Source organism: Mastigoproctus giganteus, chromosome 8 (assembly GCF_048544385.1).
Source record: "Mastigoproctus giganteus isolate SK-2022 chromosome 8, ASM4854438v1, whole genome shotgun sequence".
Lineage (NCBI taxonomy): Eukaryota > Metazoa > Arthropoda > Arachnida > Uropygi > Thelyphonidae > Mastigoproctus > Mastigoproctus giganteus.
In genome coordinates, this window is record NC_143582.1 from 25,794,850 (window position 1) to 25,815,408 (window position 20,559).

The following is a 20,559-nucleotide window of genomic DNA, read 5'->3' on the forward strand; positions in this document are numbered from 1 at the left end:
TTTTAGCCAAGAAAGTCTTAGAAGGCATTCACTTCCAGAACAATCCAGTTTCATTGACGTTAATATTTGTTGATCACTATAACCTCCCACAATTTCCTTCAAAGTGTCTGGATATTTTTGAGCTGCCTTTTTAACTGTGCTTGCAGCTTCACCTGTGATTCAAACATTATGCAAGCTGGTTCTTTTTTTAAACCTCTCAAACCCATCCAGAACTTGCACTGAATTCTTCATTGTTCCCTTTTTCATCTTCTGTGACCTTTTCTTTCAAAGACAAGAGACTGCTTTTGATTTAATAAATATCGGTACTTAGCGGGATTCGTTTTTTGGTTATAATTTTCAATCCAAATAGACAACAGTGATTCCATTTCAGTCATTGTAAGGCTTCTATTTCCAGTTATTTGCATACATTTGGAACTTGCTGCAATCTAACCTTTTTCTTTGTACTCATCTGCTTTGCTCAAAATTGCTTGTATTGTTGATTCATTCATCCCATATTATTATTATTATTATTAGCTGCATGGTGCATGGTGCAAGGAAGCCTGAGGCTTATGCTGCACCAGCCAAAAAAAAAAAAAAAAAAAAAAATCCTGAGTTACCCTGAGAGAGAGAGAGAGAGAGAGAGAGTCAAAAGTAGAAGGGAACCACCAAGAAGAGAAGAATGATGATATCCAGCTCAGGACCCTGGGTGTGCCAAGCCTATACTCACCTGTCTTATTTTTACTCTTATTTCCTTCTAAGGAAATAAGTTTGACTTCTTTATATGATCACTTTTCACTTCACTATTTCTTTTGCTTATAGCTGAGGGTAAATTACATATTAGCTAACCTTTAAGAAAAAACAAAAAAATATATGTACTGTTAGCAGTTGATGCTGTTGTCTGGCATCTTCTAAATTACTTTAGCAGACAACTATACATAAGAAAACTGAAATCTGAAAGAAAATATTTTCTTTCAGATTTCAGTTATATGAAATTAAATTAATGCTTGAAAAATATGGACACAGAATTAAATCATTGGCTAAATAAACACTTAAAAACTATGGACTTGCATTAATCGAATTTTTGTACTGCACTAATTGATTTTTGGTATCAAAAAAATTTAGTGCATTAATCAAGGTACATGTATTACTGTACTTTTATGCATTATTAAAATGTACACTAATTGCCAAAAATTTAATGTTATGGCACCCTTGGTGGTTCTACTGGGAACTGAATGCTGATGCCTACTTAAACATTTTAGACAATTTCATGCTCCCCATGATGTCACACTTTGGTACAGACTCATGTATGTTTCAGTAGGATAATGCCGAGTGGCGGATTTAGCACTGGAGAGGCCCCAGGCGCAATTAAATTTTAAGCCCCCCTATAAATATTTTCAGTACAACTACAGTGTGCATTCTACACGCACGTTTTTACTATAGCATGCGCTCTAGATTTGGTGTTGCGGTTTTAATCATTTTGGTTGCGCAATTCTTTCATACATATTTTATTAATTGGGAATTAAAAAATTAATTCCCAATTATCACTTGCTATAAATGTCATGTTATTATTTGGTTTTAGGAGCATTAGCAACTAAGGCCATATTGCTCCGGGAATATGCGGTGGTCATTCCCTGACCTTTCCGCATCCTCCATATTTAGTGGTGACGGGCTCGAACCCCAGTCTAATCAAGAAGCGTGTTCTACGCACTGCTGCTCCTTCCCACCTGGCTCCGGAGGCACCTGAATGTCACGCCTCATCAAACAATTCAGTTTTGATAAATACATAAACAATACATAAGATATTACAGATACTTACTTGATAACAAAACAAAAATACTCCTACACTAAAACACCAACCACACCAAACTCTAGTAATTTGTAACAGATTCGTGAGTGAAATGTTAGTTCCGAAAGCTATTAAAAAAGACGATGCTCCGTTACATGTGAGCCAGCGCAGTAGTGATTTCAGAGGCTTTAAAAGACTACTGCGCTTGCTTATTGGTTTCCAATTAGTTTTTTTTTTTTTTTTTTTTTATGAAATCCCCAAACACAAAAGATATCAAAAGCTATAGTACTTGGTACCGTGCATCACAGGTTGAAGGAAAAGTATAGGGTGGGGGAAGTAGCGGATCGTGATCGGTTGAGGCCCCGGGCGCAGAAGAAAATATTGGGTCCCTTAAAAAAAAAGAGAGACAGGGAAAATAAAAATACATGTTAACCATTTTTTTAAATAAATAAAAAATATTATGTACTATTAATGTTTAATTTCCAATAAAATGTGAATATAATATATGTATAATATAATTAATAATAGCATAATAATAATCACAAAGTTTTGAACTAATAGTTGAACATAGTTCAACTAATTTGTTGCGGTTTTGCGTGGGCCCTTCAGAAGTCGGGGCCCGGTGCACCCACCATTAAATCCGCCTCTGATAATGCCCCATGTCATACCACTAATGCTGACGGAGAATGATTCACAGACTCAAAGGCCGCGGGTGCCAAGCATTCTGTGGCTAAGTAATTCCAGTGCATTTCTAAAAGCATTTTCTGTGGAGATTTTTGGCAAGCAGATTTTATTTTTTGTTTCAATTACCGTTTTCTTGATTAATATATCAGTATCTATTTTGCGCTACAAGAAGTAGGCAGAGGCCCAGAAAGAAAGGTCACCTTTCTGTTTCATTTCTAACCTTACTAACAAACTAACTCATCTGCTTGGTCATCTTGTGGCACTGCACCTGCCTTCCCATCATGGAGCCGGAAACCTGGTTGGTAAAACAAGCCCCCATAGGCAAAAATAGCAAAACACGAGACTATGACGGTCTCCCATTCACAAAGCAAATCGAAATTCAATGGATTTGCATCAACCCAATGAAGACTCAACCAACTAAAAGAGACCAAAGACAGGTAGAACAAAGTTTCCCGATCCTGCATTCTTTAACAATCCGGTCTTTTAGGAAATCCGTCACCGATTTTCATACAAAAATATCTTGAGAACGATGGTGCAAAGACAAATCTGGAGACCTGCTGGTTAAGACCATCAGCTTCGAATACTCCGTCTCTTCTCTCACCTCATTTGGTGGAGTTCCAATTAAGGTGTCAACACTTACTGCACTCAATACCTCCAAAGGTGTCACTCAGAATGGAACCTAATGAATGTCAGAGAGGAAATTGTCAATGAATTGCAGGATCAGAAGGTCACAAGCAAAGAGAATTATGCTGAAGAAATATGGCAATTTTATTCCAACTTACTGCATCATACTGACATTTAGCTCACCAAACCTACCTTCATCACCTTTGTGGGTGGTGCAGTTGGTAATATTGCTGTCCTCCCCACACCAGATGAAAAAGAGCTGAGTTCAAGTCCTGTCAATGATGTGAGGAGTCATTATTATTATTATTATTAGCCATATAGTGCAAGGGAGCCTGAGGCTTATGCTGCACCAGCCAAAAAAAAAATCCCAAGTTACCCTGAGAGAGAGAGAGAGAGAGTCAGAAGTAGAAAGGAATCACCAAGAAAGAGAAGAATGATGATATCCAGCTCAGGACCCTGGGTGTGCCAAGCCCATACTCACCAGATGTGAGCTCCTGGTGGCTGTCAGTCTCAGGCGAGGGTAACATGGTTTTTCTCAGAAACTCGGATCTTTTGCCTAGTAAACAGAAAATCGATTACAGAACACACGCAATGTACAGACAGTATATACGGAGCTATATGGCCTTAGGCGCTAATGCTCCTAAAAACACTACTACGATATATAGCTAATCTATGTTGCCGTTGTTCAGGTGCTTCAGCAACTTAGGTCACATTTCGCCGTTTATAATGTCTGTAAATTGCGTGTATTCTGTGGTTGATTTGCCAGACGAAAAACCTGTTTTTCCGGGTGAAAAAACCATGCTACCATCTCCTGAATCCGACTAACTTAGCAGCTTTGTGAAAAAAAAAAAAACTTAAAAATTCCCCGTTTCATTGAAGGGACTCGAATTCGGGTGTTTTCCACCCGGTGTGAGGACAGTGATAATACCAAAACTGCGCTACCCACGGGGCTGCTACCATGTGATACATATGAAAAAATAAAATAAAGCAATAATAATTTCTGAATTTCTATTTGTTCGATTTTAATGAAATCTGGGATGGCTTAACAAATCTTTTTAAAAGAGCTAAACATAACATTTCATGAAAATCTATGTTATTTCTCTACCATTATTTTTTGGAGGCAGTCGCATATTAGGTGTTTGTGCATATATATGCGACCACCTCCAAAAATCGCTCAAAATTACCAGCTTAGCTGTTTACTGTTAATGCCTAAGTGTGCCGTTTAAACTAAAAGCCGCTGTAGCCGAGTGGTCAAGTGCAGGTGTAGTAATACACCCGCGCTTTATGCGGTACTTTTTCTTGTATAAATTCGGTGCTTTTTCTTGTACAGTATTATGTCTATATTGTGAACTCCTCTGACCGTTTGGTCGTTCCGGAGTATAAACAGAAAATTTATTTATTTATTATTTTAAATGCTGATAGCATCCTTACATTTTTTTTCTAGAAAAAAATAATTACTCTTTCTAAAAAGATTTATGCTTAAACGTTTTCTAAAAACAAAACCATTTCTTATGCAGTGGGTTAGTAATACATATATTATTGTGTATGGTTCTTTGATTGACCGACAAAATAAATTTTGACAAAAACAGCCTTTATTATATTACACAAATTACACACAGAGCCCCTTCAAGGGCCTTCTCCGTTGTGCATCAACACACATGTGCGACAAAAGTAAGCAGCATTTACGGAATCAAAAAACATTTAAAAAATACTGAACCGTTTTCCGAATTTAGAAAGATATTTTATATGCACATTATTAACAAGTCTTTGGGATGTTTGCAATGCACCACATTCATTTCATGGCACCTTAAGGTCTTCGCAGCCTTTGACCAAGCACGTGATTGAAAACAATGTTCTAGTAACCAATACACCCGTTGAATAAAATAATTGTCCCTTCTGGAGTACGTCGTTGTCTTCTCATTATTTGGCAAATTACCTTCTCGACTCCGAAATCACAAAAAATAGCTTTTTTCTTGGGTGGGGAGGGGGCAGCTGTGCAATGATTGCAATTAAACCTTCACGCTACGCCTGAGATTTATACAAAAAAAAATAATAATAAAATAAAATAATAACAAACACAACAATCATCGTTTCGAATTCCATGTTTCTGTATTAGCTCCATCCTTGTTTCTTATCTCCGCCACCAGAACTCCAGTCATTTTTGCTCTGCTGTGGAATGCCCACACTACCACTTGAATTCCAGTCATTTTTATTCTGCTGTCCTACACCGTAACTTCCACCTACACTACTTCCCCCAGAGCTCCAGTCAGTTGGCTGACTTCCACCATATGATCCTCCTGCACTTCCGCCAGAACTCCAGTCTTGTTTTTGATCGAAATAAACTCCACTTTTGCTTCCACCAGCTAATCCACCTCCTTGTACCCCACTTCCACCTATTCCTCCGTGACCTGCACTAGATCCTCCACCACCAGCACTGCCTGATCCACCTTGTTGCCAAGATCCACTGGTTCCTACACCAGCTCCTGCTTGCCCACCTGCACTTCCATACCCACCACTTACCCCACCTCCTCCATATCCTCCACTTGCTCCCCCACCTCCTCCATATCCTCCACTTGCTCCCCCACCTGCTCCATATCCTCCACTTGATCCACTACTTGCTCCACCTCCACCATGTCCACTACCACCTGAGCCTCCATTTCCAGAATAAATGTCTGCATTCAAGTTGTAATAGTTGGGTGTATCAGCGCAATTGAAGTTATACCACCAGTCGCATACAAAGTACTTCTGGTTGAAAATGGTTCCAACGGGACAAAGGAACGAATCGTGTCTGCCATCGGCCTGGCAGATGTGGAACACCTGTGGAAAAGAATACAGAATAGTTAATATAAATACATCAATCCGAGTTTGCATAGTGTCCTTAAAATCTATTAAGTCCAATAATATAGGTCAAAGCATCTCTCTTAGAAGTCTCAATTAGAGTATACATAGTTTACTCAAAATTGTCATGTTTTTTTCTTTCAATTGACTTAAATAATCTTCATACAATGTTTAGTTATCATGGTGCAATACACAGAAAATTTCTCTGAAGTAATTAATGTACTAATTATTAATATTTAATAATAAAGTTATGGAATTAAAACTTTAATAAGAATGAGTTATTAATTGTCTCTTGCTGGTTGATCTAATTTATATTAGACCAACCAGCACGTCTTCAGTGTTACAATGTAGTTGCATTGCATTAAAGGATAGGTGCAGCAATGGATCAGATCACAAAATATGCAATACTACAATAGCTGGCTGTTTGGTGGCAGTAGTGTGTAGCACATGAACTGTTTTGGTCATACTGTAGTACCTCAGTTTATATGATCTTTTTTTTTTTATCGTGTATTACGTCTATATAAATGTGTGTTAACGGGGCGGCTTGCATGTTTTGTAGACTGAAATACCAAAATAACTGAAAAGAAAATAATACTCCTCTGTCTGAGATAGTTTTTCTATAGTTCTTTAGAAGAGGCCCAGATGATATTCCGCCCCAGATCTCTCCAAGTGAGTGACAAGTGGGGAACTAATTATAACCGTTACGAAGAGTAGACATGCAAGAAATAAAGAAGGAATATAATTCTGTTGTGTGTGTGTCAGCATAATACTGTGCACGACATGCTTCGTATCCGCGAAATAACAAGGCTTCAGTAATCAATTAAATCTTATTTTTGATTTTTTTTTTTTTTAATTTATGTATTTGTTTTATTTTCGTGTGGTCGAGCTTCAAACTTACAGTAACAAAACCACTATAATGCCAGGTCCGCTACCGCAGGAGTTGAGGGGCAAAGCGTCGGGGCGCCCGATGGGAGTCCTGTATGATTGTTGGGGAGCAGAGGAGGCACATTCAAATATCTCGCGATGGGAAAAAAGTATTTGTAATTTGGTCTCTGAAACTAGGTAAAACGGTTATTGTACATTGCTTGTAAGGTAAATACAGTGAACTCGTTCAACGGTGCCTCAGCATCGTTGGGGATTCAGAGGGGCACGATTTTAAAATTCCCCTGATTTTAGAGGGGTAAGCCAAGTAATTAAACAGTTTTAGATGAAAGAATTTCAATGAATATTAATCATTGAACTGAACTTATGTCTGAAATGTAGTGCTATCAACTAAAAAATGTAAATGCAGTTCAAGTTGTTAAAAGTAAACAAATAGCAATAAACCAAATCACAGCAAATGTTGGAATATACTCTACTGTAAAGTTTAAATGTATGGCTAGTATATCAGAGAGAACATCAATGAATGTGCTTCAGAGGGAAAAAAATTGCAAATTCTTGCACATAATTTTATTATGTGCAAGAATTCTCACATAAAACAAAACATAACTATCTTCATAAGAAATATGGGTAATTTTTTTTTTGCCGCCATTCAGGACCAGTACTTGGAAAAAGAGATGCATCGAGTGCAACGCATCTTGGCCCTGCAGTGAAAAGGACTCCATCAGTCCTGGCAACGATGATCGAATTGACCAAACTCTAAATCTCGCGTGTGTAATTAAATCTATTGTTTGTGCACGTCAGTTGCTGTTTATGAAATACATTAACCATCCAATGAATACAACCAACAAAATGAATGAATCCAACAAAATACATCCAATGAATTATGAATTTTTTTAGCTGTACCTACACTGAGCATTTTCTGTTTCTCTCCGTTCTCAGCTGTTCTAAAGTGACGTGAAATTGATCAGTGCCTCACCAAAGAGCTATATGACTAGTCACATACCCGTCACGCTAAGTTACAAAGCTTACTGAATAAGCAATGGCACTGAAACAGAGAAATGCTACTTTTGCAAGGGTTCCTAAACGCAATCGTTGATACGAATGCATTTAGTGCACATAATTTTGTTATGTGCAATGTGGAATGTGTGATATTTCCCCTAGCTCTGTGTGAGAGAGAGAGACCGTGCTGCATCTCGTGACTGCCTCACCACATTTTTTTTGTGTCGTGTTAATGTTCTCTCCACATTTAAACAATAAAGAATTATTTAATTTCCAATATCACAAAACACATCATACCTGGCATTGAGCGTTCACATCTCCGTAGTAACCTGGATATTGTTGCTGTTTACAATCGAAACCACTATCAGGTACGCTATCTAGAACAGGATAGTCTTGACCTGGAGTTCCTGGAATTGAATCTTCTAGCCTTCCTGTAGAGCCATCACCATGTCCTCCACCTCCGCCTCCTTGGGTACCATAATCTCCACCTCCGCCTCCTTGGGTTCCATAATCTCCACCTCCGCCGCCACCCTGTTGCCAGCTTGTTCCAGTACCTCCAGTTCCGCCGCCACCCTGTTGCCAGCTTGTTCCAGTACCTCCAGTTCCGCCACCACCCTGTTGCCAACTTGTTCCAGTACCTCCAGTTCCGCCACCACCCTGTTTCCAGCTTGTTCCAGTGCCTCCAGTTCCACCACCTTGCTGCCAGCTTGTTCCAGTACCTCCAGTTCCACCACCTTGCTGCCAGCTTGTTCCAGTACCTCCAGTTCCACCACCTTGCTGCCAGCTTGTTCCAGTACCTCCAGTTGAGCCACCTTGTTGCCAGCTTCCTCCTGTTCCACCACCACCTCCTCCTCCCCCTTGATGTCCTACAGTTCCACTGCTTCCGACACCTTGTTGCCAACTGCCTCCAGTTCCGCCGATACTTCCACCCTGTTGCCAGGATCCACTTGCACTACCGCCTCCTCCTCCTCCCCCTTGCTGCCACGATCCACCTCCATCCGCTTGTTGCCAAATACCACTTCCACCAGTACCTTGAGCTGAGTAATCATCACTGTCTTGTTCCCAAGGGTTGCTTTCTACTCCAATATTCTGCCAAATGCCACCACTGTTATCATGATGTTCTACCTAAAATGATAAGCATTTATAAATTATAGTTTAACTAACGTGAAAACCATTAATTATTTGGCTAACCTAGATTTTTAAAAAAATGCCTAATTTATGCATTACTGTCTAAAATACTTCTAGGCTTTGTTTAATTTAAGTCTTAGAAAGCAATGATTTGTATTTTACTTAATTTAAAGTTTACACTTATCACCATGTTTCTGCTCTTCGTTTATAAACGCAGGTTTATAAAGGAATTGGAGAAATGTGGCGAATCCTAAGAAGAAACCCTAAATCTTGTAGAGTTCTGAAAATTCCTGCACTAGATAATCAATATTGTTACCTTTTCTTGTGTTGCTAAAGAAGTCGTCAGCAACCCTGTAAAAGAAGGGAGAAATAAAATGAATTCAAATAAATTTTACTTAATAAATCTTTGAATAAAATTAATATGGAATTATTACTTTTCGTTTTTCATGATAAATTTGTTCTAATAATAGTAATTTTAAGCACGGTGTTATTTTGAAATTTTTTTTGATATTTTGAGATCTTATAATGTTTATTATTATTATTTTTTTATTTTTTTTTTTTTTTCATTTACGCTGCTTAAATAATATATAATGATAAATGTATATAACACACCCCATGTAACACTATATTTGTTAAATGGGGTGTGCCACTATTTAACAACCCATTTGTTAAATGGGTTGTTAAATAGTGGCAAACTTTGTGGCTCGGTGGAAGAATTCCAGACTAGAACTTTCAAGTACAGCCGCCCATATTCCACTTATTTTTTAAAATATGACAAATTATATAAGCGCATCTAAACAACAACAACAACAACAAAAATAATAATAAATAAATAGATAAATAATGTATAATTTTTAACACAACTCATAAAAATCAAGTGTCCGATAATCCTTCATGTTACCATCACATCGATAGTACTGCGACATGATGATAATGGGCAACGCCATCGTAGCGAATAATCGCCTGCCAACAAAACAGTGGACAGCACATAAAGAGTTAAGTTGGTATACTGTACTGCAATAAGATATCAGGATTACTGTAAGAATGAAATATGTCCTTAAAAAAAGTCCTTATATGAGCTTTATTCACAATGGCTGAACTAGTCGGTTTCAAGCGGGTGAATGTTGCATGTTTTTTTTAGTCCAGCAAATAGTAAACCGACTAGAAAATGCACTCAATTACAGACACACGCTGACACCACTTATAGCCTTCGTTCCTTTGGTGCTTACCACACACTTACTCAAACATGTTTTGCAATAATAAAACACACTTAATCAAATATGTTTTGCAACACTAAAACACACTTAATCAAACATGTTTTGCAATACTAAAACACACTTAATCAAACATGTTTTGCAATACTAAAACACACTTAATCAAACATGTTTTGCAACACTAAAACACACTTAATCAAACATGTTTTGCAACACTAAAACACACTTAATCAAACATGTTTTGCAATACTAAAACACACTTAATCAAACATGTTTTGCAAAAATCACACTAGGATGTATCCGCCAAAACATCCTTTCCTAGACAAAGTGTGGGAAACAAGCAAAAATGAAGACGTTGCGCAGAAATTTGGACACATCCGTGTGCAAATATTTACGCAACGGTTTACTATTCAGCTGGTTCGGTTACAGACATTAAACTATTCTTCTAAGTGCAGATGAATGCATGCACACAAAATTCCTCGTTGATGCCAATAAAATGATCACAGTTTGTTAATCAGTGGTTATTTGACAAGAAGCCGATTCGTGTTTCACCTCAAAGGTTGCAACAGTGGATGAATCATGTTTATAATATTTAATTCAAATACAACAACAGTAATTTGCACATAGAAACATCGATTCATTAATTAAGAATTCCGTGTGGCAGTTTTCTCGGAATGCATTTTCGTGGAATGCAAAGTGGGGAAGTGGATATTTGTCTGACCTACCCCCTTATATTATAATCAATTTCGACTATTGTTTAAATGTGCTAGACAAATAAGCAACTTTCTAGATCTGCTGCCGTCCAGCATTACTTTGGATTATAACATTTCCAGAAATAGATAGAACAGTATCATAAGTATGTCGACTGAGCTGGAGGATACATTGAAATAATTAATAATGCAAATGAGTTCTTTCAAAATGTACCATGTTCAAGTGAAGTACATTTTTAACAAAATGTATCTTTGCATTAGAAATGTCAACGTACATAAATTCACTAAGAGGAAGACGGGTGAAAAACAATACTCATATAGTGCATTATTTAAACCTTTAGGGTAAAAAAAAAAAGTTACTTTAGTTAATGGAAAAGATAATTAATATATAGAAGCTTGTATGTATTCTCTCGTTCCAGATATACATTACAATATCGTCTTTAAAAATCATTTATATTCTGATATATTTTATACATCGTATTTCTAACTTATGATATTCATAATTACACGGAATATTTAATGTCGTGCTAGGACTGTACTTATAGCGATTTAATTCTTTATTATAAATATTACAGACATATGAAGCGTGTATGAAAAGCCAGTGAAATTATTTAATAATCTATGTTTGCTATTAATACTTTAATAATAACAGCAACTATGAATTCTTTTTTTTTTTATTTATTTAAAACTGTTAAAACTGGCTGTATACTGGCTGTAATATTTAGAATATAGAGGAATTTCAGGTCATGAGTTTGAGATGTGAAATACATCATTAAATTCAGTTCTGAGTTACAATTATGACAATAATTGTAACTCAGAACTGAATTTCATGATGTGTTTAATGTTGACAATAATTGTAACTCAGAATCCTGAAAAGTGAAGCATGAAAAATAGTAAGGTTTGAGTTCGCCGCGCTTATTATTTATTCATGATTTCTTTTCTACATGCCTTGCTAATGGCGCATTTTGCCAGTTAAAAATGTACGGCTATATTAGGAAATAGTCTCATATTCTGCAGTATACTAAGTGAATTTCCTTATAGTGGAACTTCGCCTAGTAGAACTGCAATGTCCCTCGTTAGTACTGAACTGGTGACCTGGCTGTTGCTATGGGACTTAATTGCTTTAGATTACTTTAGCAATAAAGGCGAAATTAGTCTCTTTGTTACGGGGCTCCGAGATTTTTGATTTTTTAGGTTATTCTGAATTGTTGACATTGAGACTGAAAAACATATCTATCCATTTGGTATCATCTATTTAATAAGCATTTTTTATGAGAATTTTTTCACCAGAATTTGCGGTGCCCAAAACCAGATTCAGTCATAGACTAAACAGGGTAGCGTCAATGAAGTTCACGATTCAGGGCGATTTTATTATTGTATAAGGAATTAGTTTACTATTTTATAATCCACTTAGCGTTCTAAAATTTTTCTAATATCTTGGTGTAGTGGTGCCAGAGGTAGTGTTCATGAGAGACAATACCTGGGAGCAACATGTGAAGCAACTTTCGATAATACCTATCTTGAATGAGTATGTCTATTTTCTTTGGATACCTTTCCTGAAAGTGTGGAAGATGAATGGATTTAATAACAGTAATAGAAGCATTTAACTAGATTTGCAATAGGTCTATTGTCATCATTACTATGTTTGGTAGTTACAACGCTATGTAATTCATTCCTGTATAAAATAATGTTCTGTAAAAACAGTTCAAGAGAACCCATACAGTACAGCACTAAACAACAAAGGATGAAAAGTAGGCCTTGGTGTTTTTTGTTTTTTTTTTTTTTTGGTGGGGAGGACAGCATACTGAAACAAAAGAATCTAATTTTGAGGGTGGGGACAACACAATGCAAAAATTGTTCTGCTTATTAATTCGGAAGCATAAAATGCATTCTTTTGGAATCATCCTGGGGAATAATTACCGTCATTGCATTCCCCGGATCCGCCTTGCTGAACGATGAAATTTTTGTACACCAAAATTAGCGAAATTATAGATTAAAGTAAGAGCCATGATGCAGACTAAGAATTTTGTTGTTAACCTAGAGGTGACATTGCATAAAACATTTGTGTCGCTCTACAACGATTTTATTTAAACACATACAGTATGCTTGTACAGTTATAGAAATTCCTTCAAATTTTCTGATAGTTTGTGCAGTTCTAATAATTCTTAAGTTCCGTTACTGAACAGTTTAGTCAAAAATTCTAAATAATCTGAAATGATTTTTTTTTTTCAATATAGTTATATGATGCATATATTATTATTATTGCTCTTATATTATTTCTCCCTGATTGGGGGTTCCACCTCGTGACAGGTATTGCTACCAAGTACACAGAGTGGTTGTTGTTATGTCTGGTGTTACTGTTGGTCGAGGAACTCTCTGACTATCCTACAGGATTGCGACTTTCTGGAGTTCCTTGTAGGCGTTCGCTGAGAGACCTATTGCTGTTATGCAGTGTCTTTGGTACCATATCTGTGGTTGACACGGGATGGTTGTTGTTAACCTGGAGATCACATTGTCATTATTATTATTATTATTTTAGTTTTAAAATAAGAAATTTCATAGAGTTCAGTTAAGCGATTTTTAAAGCAAGCACATGGGTTTGACAGAATCAACGTCCTTTTATATCATGCTGTAAAGCTGATTATATACACGATCTAGATTTCGAAATTATAATAAGGCCATGTTAATGTGCGTATATCACTTAATTTCTGTCGACTAATATTTTAGAAATAATATTTAATTTATTAATATTCACGGAATTGTTTAATTTGATAGAGGGCAGCCCATTATTATTTGTTTTATAGAGGGCAGCCTATTATTATTTGTTTTTATCAAACGCGGTTACTGTCGGCTGTTATTTTTGTTGAATCCGACGTTTGCTTGCTGAGTGTGAAAATTTGTGGTGTCTTATTACTTAATTTTTATTATAAATGATAAGAAGATTGAACAGCGAGATAGAACTACGTAAATAAGTTTCGCTGTGGAGGTGAGTATCCAGATCTTCCATGAAATGTATATTTTAAAATGCCATTTCTTGAATCTTGTTTCTAATTACAATTTTTATGGTTAAAAATTATGTCAAGTCTGAAAGGATGTGGGGTGGAGGAAACTGTCGTGTACCTTTTCAGGCTGAGTAATTATTTTCTGATATATTTTTCTGTATTGTTTACATTTTAAGAAATAATATTGACAAAATTTATTTGTGGATTAAAAATTAGTTTCTTTAGGCTACGTAATTATTTATTTTGAAAGGAAGAAATTGTTGTAGTAATAGGAAATCTTACTTACCGATAAATAGAATACTGATCCAATGGTGACTTAATCTCTTCATCCTGTATTCCGTTTCCCTAGTAAACAAAGCAATTTTAAATGTCCTTTAAGTCTTGTTAAATATTTAGAAATAAAAGATCGCCTGCATGCAACTACTTTTGTACTTCACGGTTACTTAGTCTGTTGCACACTGCTTAAAACTAATTTAATCTTTCTCTTAAATAAGCTTTCTATTGTATGCTTACCATTATATATACGTAAAGGTAGTGAAGCTTGAAAATAAAATAACTCAGGCAAAAACAGACTTTAAGTGGGGAACATTTTGTGAAATCTGGAGGTATAGTTAATTTCCAGCAATTTTAAATTAATTTGCAGTTCCTTCCATCTAGAAAGGTCTAGATTTGATTCCCCTCGTCTGTTATTCTCGTTGGTGATGACAGGAATTTCTAAAGGGCTTCCGGGCAACTTGGATCTTTCGTCTTACAAAAGGAGGCAAACCGATTAACATATGCAGTTTGCGGCTGCTGAATACTGAGGCCTGACCCTTCACGGCCTTAGTTGTCTCTGCACTTACCAAAACAATTCGAAAGTGATTTTTTGCTCAATAAACAGCTAGGTATCAAAATAAATAGAATAGGAAAATCTTAGCAGCAAGTAAGCTGAAAATAAACGTTCAAAAGGCTATATTGCTGTGCAAACTATTATAAGCTGGCAGACAAATTTGTTTGTAAGATCGGAGAGGAGGAAACAGTGCAATTCCATTAATTAAGCATATTATAAGAATATAATTAAGAATATATATATATATTAATTTGGTATTTTAATGCAATGCACGTATTTATCTTTCTGAAGTTTAACAAGCAAAATCTTATGCTACTTTGTACACTTAAAACAGGCCTAATATAAATGTGAATGTTTTTAAAAAGGAGTATAAAATATACTTACTCCAAGGTACGTTAAATACAATTGCAGTGAATATATACCCGGCTTTACTGAATTTCGTTATTGCTGTATACCTGTTTTAACTAGAGGACGTTTAACCCTGTCATCAACCTGGAGAAACCCAAACTGACATAAGATTTTGTTCCGCTACTTCTCTGCGCATGACCGTCCCGTTACTACTTTTGTCATTAGATAACTATAATTGATATAATAAATGAAATCCTCTATTGTTAGAGAAATTCTTTCCTCCTGTAAAGATGGCAGGAAATGACAAACTATATATATTTTCAGCAACGCTTACAGTAAAACCATATATTAGTGTGTGGGTGTCAAATTATGGACACGCATTCATTTCATAAATTATATATTACTAGAAACCATAACAACGTTTTCAGTATATTAATTTCTTTTTAATTTCGATATAAACCATCCGCCTCCTCTTTATTTATTTATTATTTTATTTTTTCTCTGTTTATATGCATTTCCTGTGGTACCTTCCACAACGTAGTAGCTGAACTTCCGGCCTTTCTAGAAGCGCCGTAACTCATCTACACAGATTAAAAAATTAAAAAAATCAATATTTATATTATTAAATTACATTGATTGGTATAATACATTAAAAAGAGTTGTTGTATGCATGTCAATAAAAATATATATATATATAATATAGGAATAAACATTATTATTTAATATTCTAAGGGTCTAAAGGCATTGCAGTATGTGTATTTTTGTATCAAATTTGGTATCAATTTTGACTTTCAGCTGCTGTCACATAACGCTAACTAGTTAAGTTCAATCTTTTAAGGTAAAAAGGGAGGGAAAATGGCTAGCTTTAACTAGAATAAAAATACAAGTACTGTACATGTACTAAGAAAAGTCGAATGCTCGAATAAAATGACGTTTGAAACTGATGTTATTCTTTCTTGGAAGAATATATATATATATATATATATATATATATATATATATATATATATATATATATATAGTGAGGTTCAGCAATTATATGAAAATAACACGAACACATAAGGTTATCCTGATAATTTTAATAATATTTCAGGAATTCGGAACGTTATTAAAATGCTTAAGGATATTGCTAATTCAACTTTTAAAACGATCAAAGCGTATAGAAGTAAATATACAATAATAATAATAGTAATAAATAAATAACTAAAAATAAACAAATAAATAAATAAAATGATAATAATTGTAACAAGAAAAACTTCAGTTGAATTTTCGTGATTTAAAAAAAGAAAATAAAAAAGTATAATAAATTGTTATTTTGTAATAGTAGTAATAACAGGTTTCAGCTAGAGTGTATTCTTAAAGTACTTTTCCACTATCTTCAAACTATTTTATCCTCATCGGTCCCCCCCCCCCCTTTTTTTAATTGGAGGAAAACTGTCTACCGATCCTCCACATTTACTTAACGTTTCAAACGGCTGTCCTTCAACAAATACTGTCGAACTTTATTGTAGCACTGCCTGTAGTTACACCATATCAGCTCGATTTTAGGAAAAAGTATCTGGAATAAACTTGCGTTTAGTAAACAGTTAAGATTACAAATGTAAATTTCCATTTCCATAATTCGAATTTAAAGAAGTTAACTAAACCTTTTTGTGTAAAAATCACCACATAACAAAGCGGTAATGACTCAATAAAAATCAACTTTACACAGTAGCGAGAGTCGTCGGGTTAACGTGAAAAGGAGATTAGAAGTAGGCATACATGCGAGCAATCGCGCCAATGCTTGTTTTTATAAATGGACGTACTGACTGACTATTGAAGCACTCTTATTTTATGTTTTTCATTAAAATTCAAAGTTTTTAAGTTGCAAGTTGGCAGTTCCTTACATATTAAATTAAAAAAGAAAAGAAATGTTTTAAAGATAAGATTTAAAAAATTAATCTGATTGAAAGACAAGCAAGTCTAGCATTATATTTTACTTTATAAAATAATTTTTAGAAAAAGCGTTAACACCTAGGAAAAAAAAAAAAAAAAGCCGTAGTTTCTTACACTAATAGTAGAACGTTTGGTTAGCCGTTTTCCCAAAACATTTCAGATTAAGTAATAAAATATTAAATGCAGGAAGCTAGCTAGAAAATGATTACAAACGTGTGATCTGTTTACCAGCTTGTTTTTTTTTTCGAAGATTATTTTTCTCGCTAATGTACTCCCCGCAGTAATATCAGAGCAACTCCTTACCTAGTCTCACTTCTTGTATTGGGATATAATGTCCAGTCAGTGCAACCTTTTGCTGAAATAGAAAGAACGATTGAATCTACCAACCACCACTGTCTACTATGGAATAGAAGATTCTACTTTGCTCTCCGATATCTTCCACACTCTGCTTATATAGACCTGTGATGAAGGGGGGAATATCATATCACCTTTTCACCCTCTCCCTTTTTCTTCCCCGTTCTTTTCCCTTCCTCCTGGTGGTGATCTAGAAACTTTTAAAAATGCCCATCTAGGTCATCGGCGCACCTTCGTCACCTGCAGACGGGGATCATCAGTAAGAGAGAGAGAGAGAGAGTGTGTGTGGGGGAAGAAAAGGGGGTGGGGGAAGGAATGCACGTTCACAAACAAAGCTATCACGCATTCTTTGTGTATTACGCTCCAGCAGTCAGTCACTCGAGTTGTTTCATTATAAGACAATAAGGACAAGACATTTTTCGTTTTCCGCTTTCGTTAAAGAGCACGTGAGGAGGAGGAGGGGGAGGAGGTGGGATAGGAGCAACGGAAGAGGAAAGGAACGGTGAAACGCATAGAAAGAGAGAGAGAGTGTGTGTGTGAGTCTACTCCGCTTTCATTAGAAGCGAAGGTGTTAAGGGGGAAACGTTATGGCCTTAAGCAGGTCAGATATAGAAGCGATGCACTGATGCTATCAGCGTTGACCTAGAACTGGTTTAAACGGAAGCCGTTTAATAAGCAGAGATCGTCTTCTGTTTTTCGGTTAAACAGCAAGATGTGACGAAGTATTTTAAATAGGTTCTTCCCCCCACCCCTTCGCCTTACGGTTATCATCAATATAGAGAAAACGAAAGTCTTGCTGCATTCTTAAAACTGATAAATGCTGTAAAGAGACTACTCCCATTTGATTTCTGTTAAAAGAAAAAGAGCTCCACAAGTAGAGAAACTGAGTTAATTGCCCTTCAGATCACACTAAGGAAATCACGCCGAGCAATGTCAAGAAGCTTGAATCTGCTCCCCTGTTTAAGTGCCGTTAGGGTTATCAGATAATTAACTATTATGTTATGCTGCTTTATCCTATCCTTTTTTTTTTTTTTTTTTTCTTGTAGAGATCGTAAACGGTAATCAGATTTGTGGCTATTGTGTGCTTAAACACGGCAATTAGAGATTTTTCTTGTGTAGATTATGTGTGTTTAGTTCACCTCCTGTAGTGTATGTGTATTTTACCAATTATTTTTTCATGTGTCTTCAGAAAACAAGAAAAAGATATGAGAAGAATTTTGTCTTTATTATTGAATAAACAATATCAATTCTTAACATAATATTAAAGCCATTAAATATAAATAGCTATTCGATATATCTTAATAACACTAAGATACGTATATATTTGAGTATATAACTTGATAATACTAAGATATTTGTATATTTCAATAGATCCTAATAATGTATAACTTCATATTTAAAATCCTGTCCAGCATGATCACAGAATATGTGACTTCCTGCTAAGCGTGCTGATTGAATGTTACCTTTTATCAACAGTTTTGCTGACAATTAATAATCGCACTGTTTGCCCTTGGATAATTTTACATAGGCTTTTATCAGTAGCACGATATTTCGTTTTCTTTATTTATATTTATTTTCCATGCACCGGGTGATATCCATCACCCGGTGCAATAACCATTTTGCTTAATGGAGACTTCAAGTAGTGAAAACTATGTGTGGCTTCCAGAGAAAATCTCCGGCATCTGCCTGTCTCGTCTATCGTGAGTTATATCTTTTTAGATTATGACGGCGATCGTGGGGAGGTCTAATATTCCTTATATTTAAAAGATACAGCTTTAAAACGGTTTCCGCAAACCGCCATTACAGAGTCCACTGGACCGGTGGTTCCTAGAGACATTCGTTCGATATTTTATTTTTATTTATTTATTCGTTTTTGCTGGTGCACAAAACTGGCGTTTTGTGCACCAGCAAAAGTCACCAGTTTGGTGACTTCCTTGCATCATATGATCAGTACTAATACTAATTTTTCATTTTACAGACATACGTAATCTGTTGGGGGTGGTGGGCAGTTCTAATTTAAGTGATGCCCGTTTTCATCTACAATCTGTTAAACCCCATTAATTTTTTTCCCCGACAGAATCGCAATTACGAGTTGCCTCAACCATCACACGCCACTCATCTTATTTATCCTAATTATTCTTTCTTCAGTCTAACTTTTCTAATAGTGAAGCCGTAGTCGTTTTTGCGCCAATAAAATCAAAATCAACCAAGCTAATAGTGAAATAATTATCTTGGTGATTTTAATGGTTATAACTCCATCTGTACCCTTATGAGTACATTTTTCTAAATGTAATCCAAGAGTTTAGAGATACTGAGGGTTTTCCTATTACTAATAACCTTACACAACTTCTTTATTTACCTACTACAAATTCGGGCAATCCTAACCACACACATATCACTCTTGATCCTTTCTTCACTAATAGTACTTCAAGGTACTCATTTAATATTAGTTGTCCACTAGATACTTAAGATCCAAACTGGTTTTTTCTCTTCTGAAGTCTGTTCCAGGGCCTTTCTCGTCCCCTTATGGGTACAAAAACTCTCGTCCTTTATCAGAATCATGGTTTTCCAAAAAAAAAAAAAAAAAAAAAATTATGCCTATTCATTTTCTGCTTCACTTTTTGTCTTCACTAAAGCTCGCAAGAGTTTTAAACAAGTTGTTAATAAATGCAAAAACTTTATTTTGAAATAACTAAGAAGAGGAATTCTTGAAATAACTAAGAAGAGGAAGAGGAATAAGACTAAAAATAAGAACTTTCCTCTTATCCAAACAATAGCCTAGACTTACTAAAGCCATTGGTTGAACTTCTGTCCCTCTATACTTGCAAAGTCGTCTAAAAATAAAACTGATTTATTGGCACCTTACTTTTCCTCTAACTCTTGCATTGGTGATCTTGGTAAATCTTCTTTATCATACCGAACACAAGTCATTAGATGCTTTCCTTGGTTTTCGACAAAAACATATTAGAACCAATAGCAAATAGGATTGGATTTAGACATGATGAAGTGCTAACTCAGAGCATGTGAAAGGCCCCAAAATATAGTTACACATTTTTATTATCAGACAAATAAACGGCGTAGTCCCACTCGGAAAGCGAAACCCCAAAACATGTTTATTTGACTTATGCCTAATTCCGGCACTGGTGGCTGATCCAGGAGGGGCGATCAGAATGGTCGCAGCCCCATTTTCAGCAGGGTTCGATGTACTGTGTGCTGTGGCACATTACTCCCGTCACTAGCATTCCAA

The 20,559-nt window shown here is 35.7% G+C and overlaps 1 protein-coding gene across 1 annotated transcript; it reads right to left on the reverse strand.

Annotated features, from left to right (window-relative positions):
- Positions 1-4,889: 4,889 nt before the first annotated feature.
- Positions 4,890-15,170, reverse strand: LOC150081384 (uncharacterized). Its single transcript, XM_090379243.1, has 5 exons — positions 15,060-15,170; positions 14,133-14,191; positions 9,237-9,271; positions 8,090-8,917; positions 4,890-5,890 (listed from the first exon to the last, which is right to left on the reverse strand). Exons 2-5 carry the CDS (start codon positions 14,173-14,175, stop codon positions 5,186-5,188), a joined length of 1,611 nt encoding a protein of 536 aa, XP_090235369.1. The 5' UTR covers positions 14,176-14,191; positions 15,060-15,170; the 3' UTR covers positions 4,890-5,185.
- Between the last annotated feature and the right edge of the window lie 5,389 nt (positions 15,171-20,559).

Coding starts and splice junctions, on each gene's coding strand:
- LOC150081384 (XM_090379243.1), bottom strand. CDS start 14,175: ATGAAGAGATTAAGTCACCATTGGATCAGTATTCTATTTATCG. Junction 8,918..9,236: donor CTTTAGCAACACAAGAAAAG/GTAACAATATTG, acceptor TTATCATTTTAG/GTAGAACATCATGATAACAG. Junction 5,891..8,089: donor ATGTGAACGCTCAATGCCAG/GTATGATGTGTT, acceptor TCTTTTCCACAG/GTGTTCCACATCTGCCAGGC.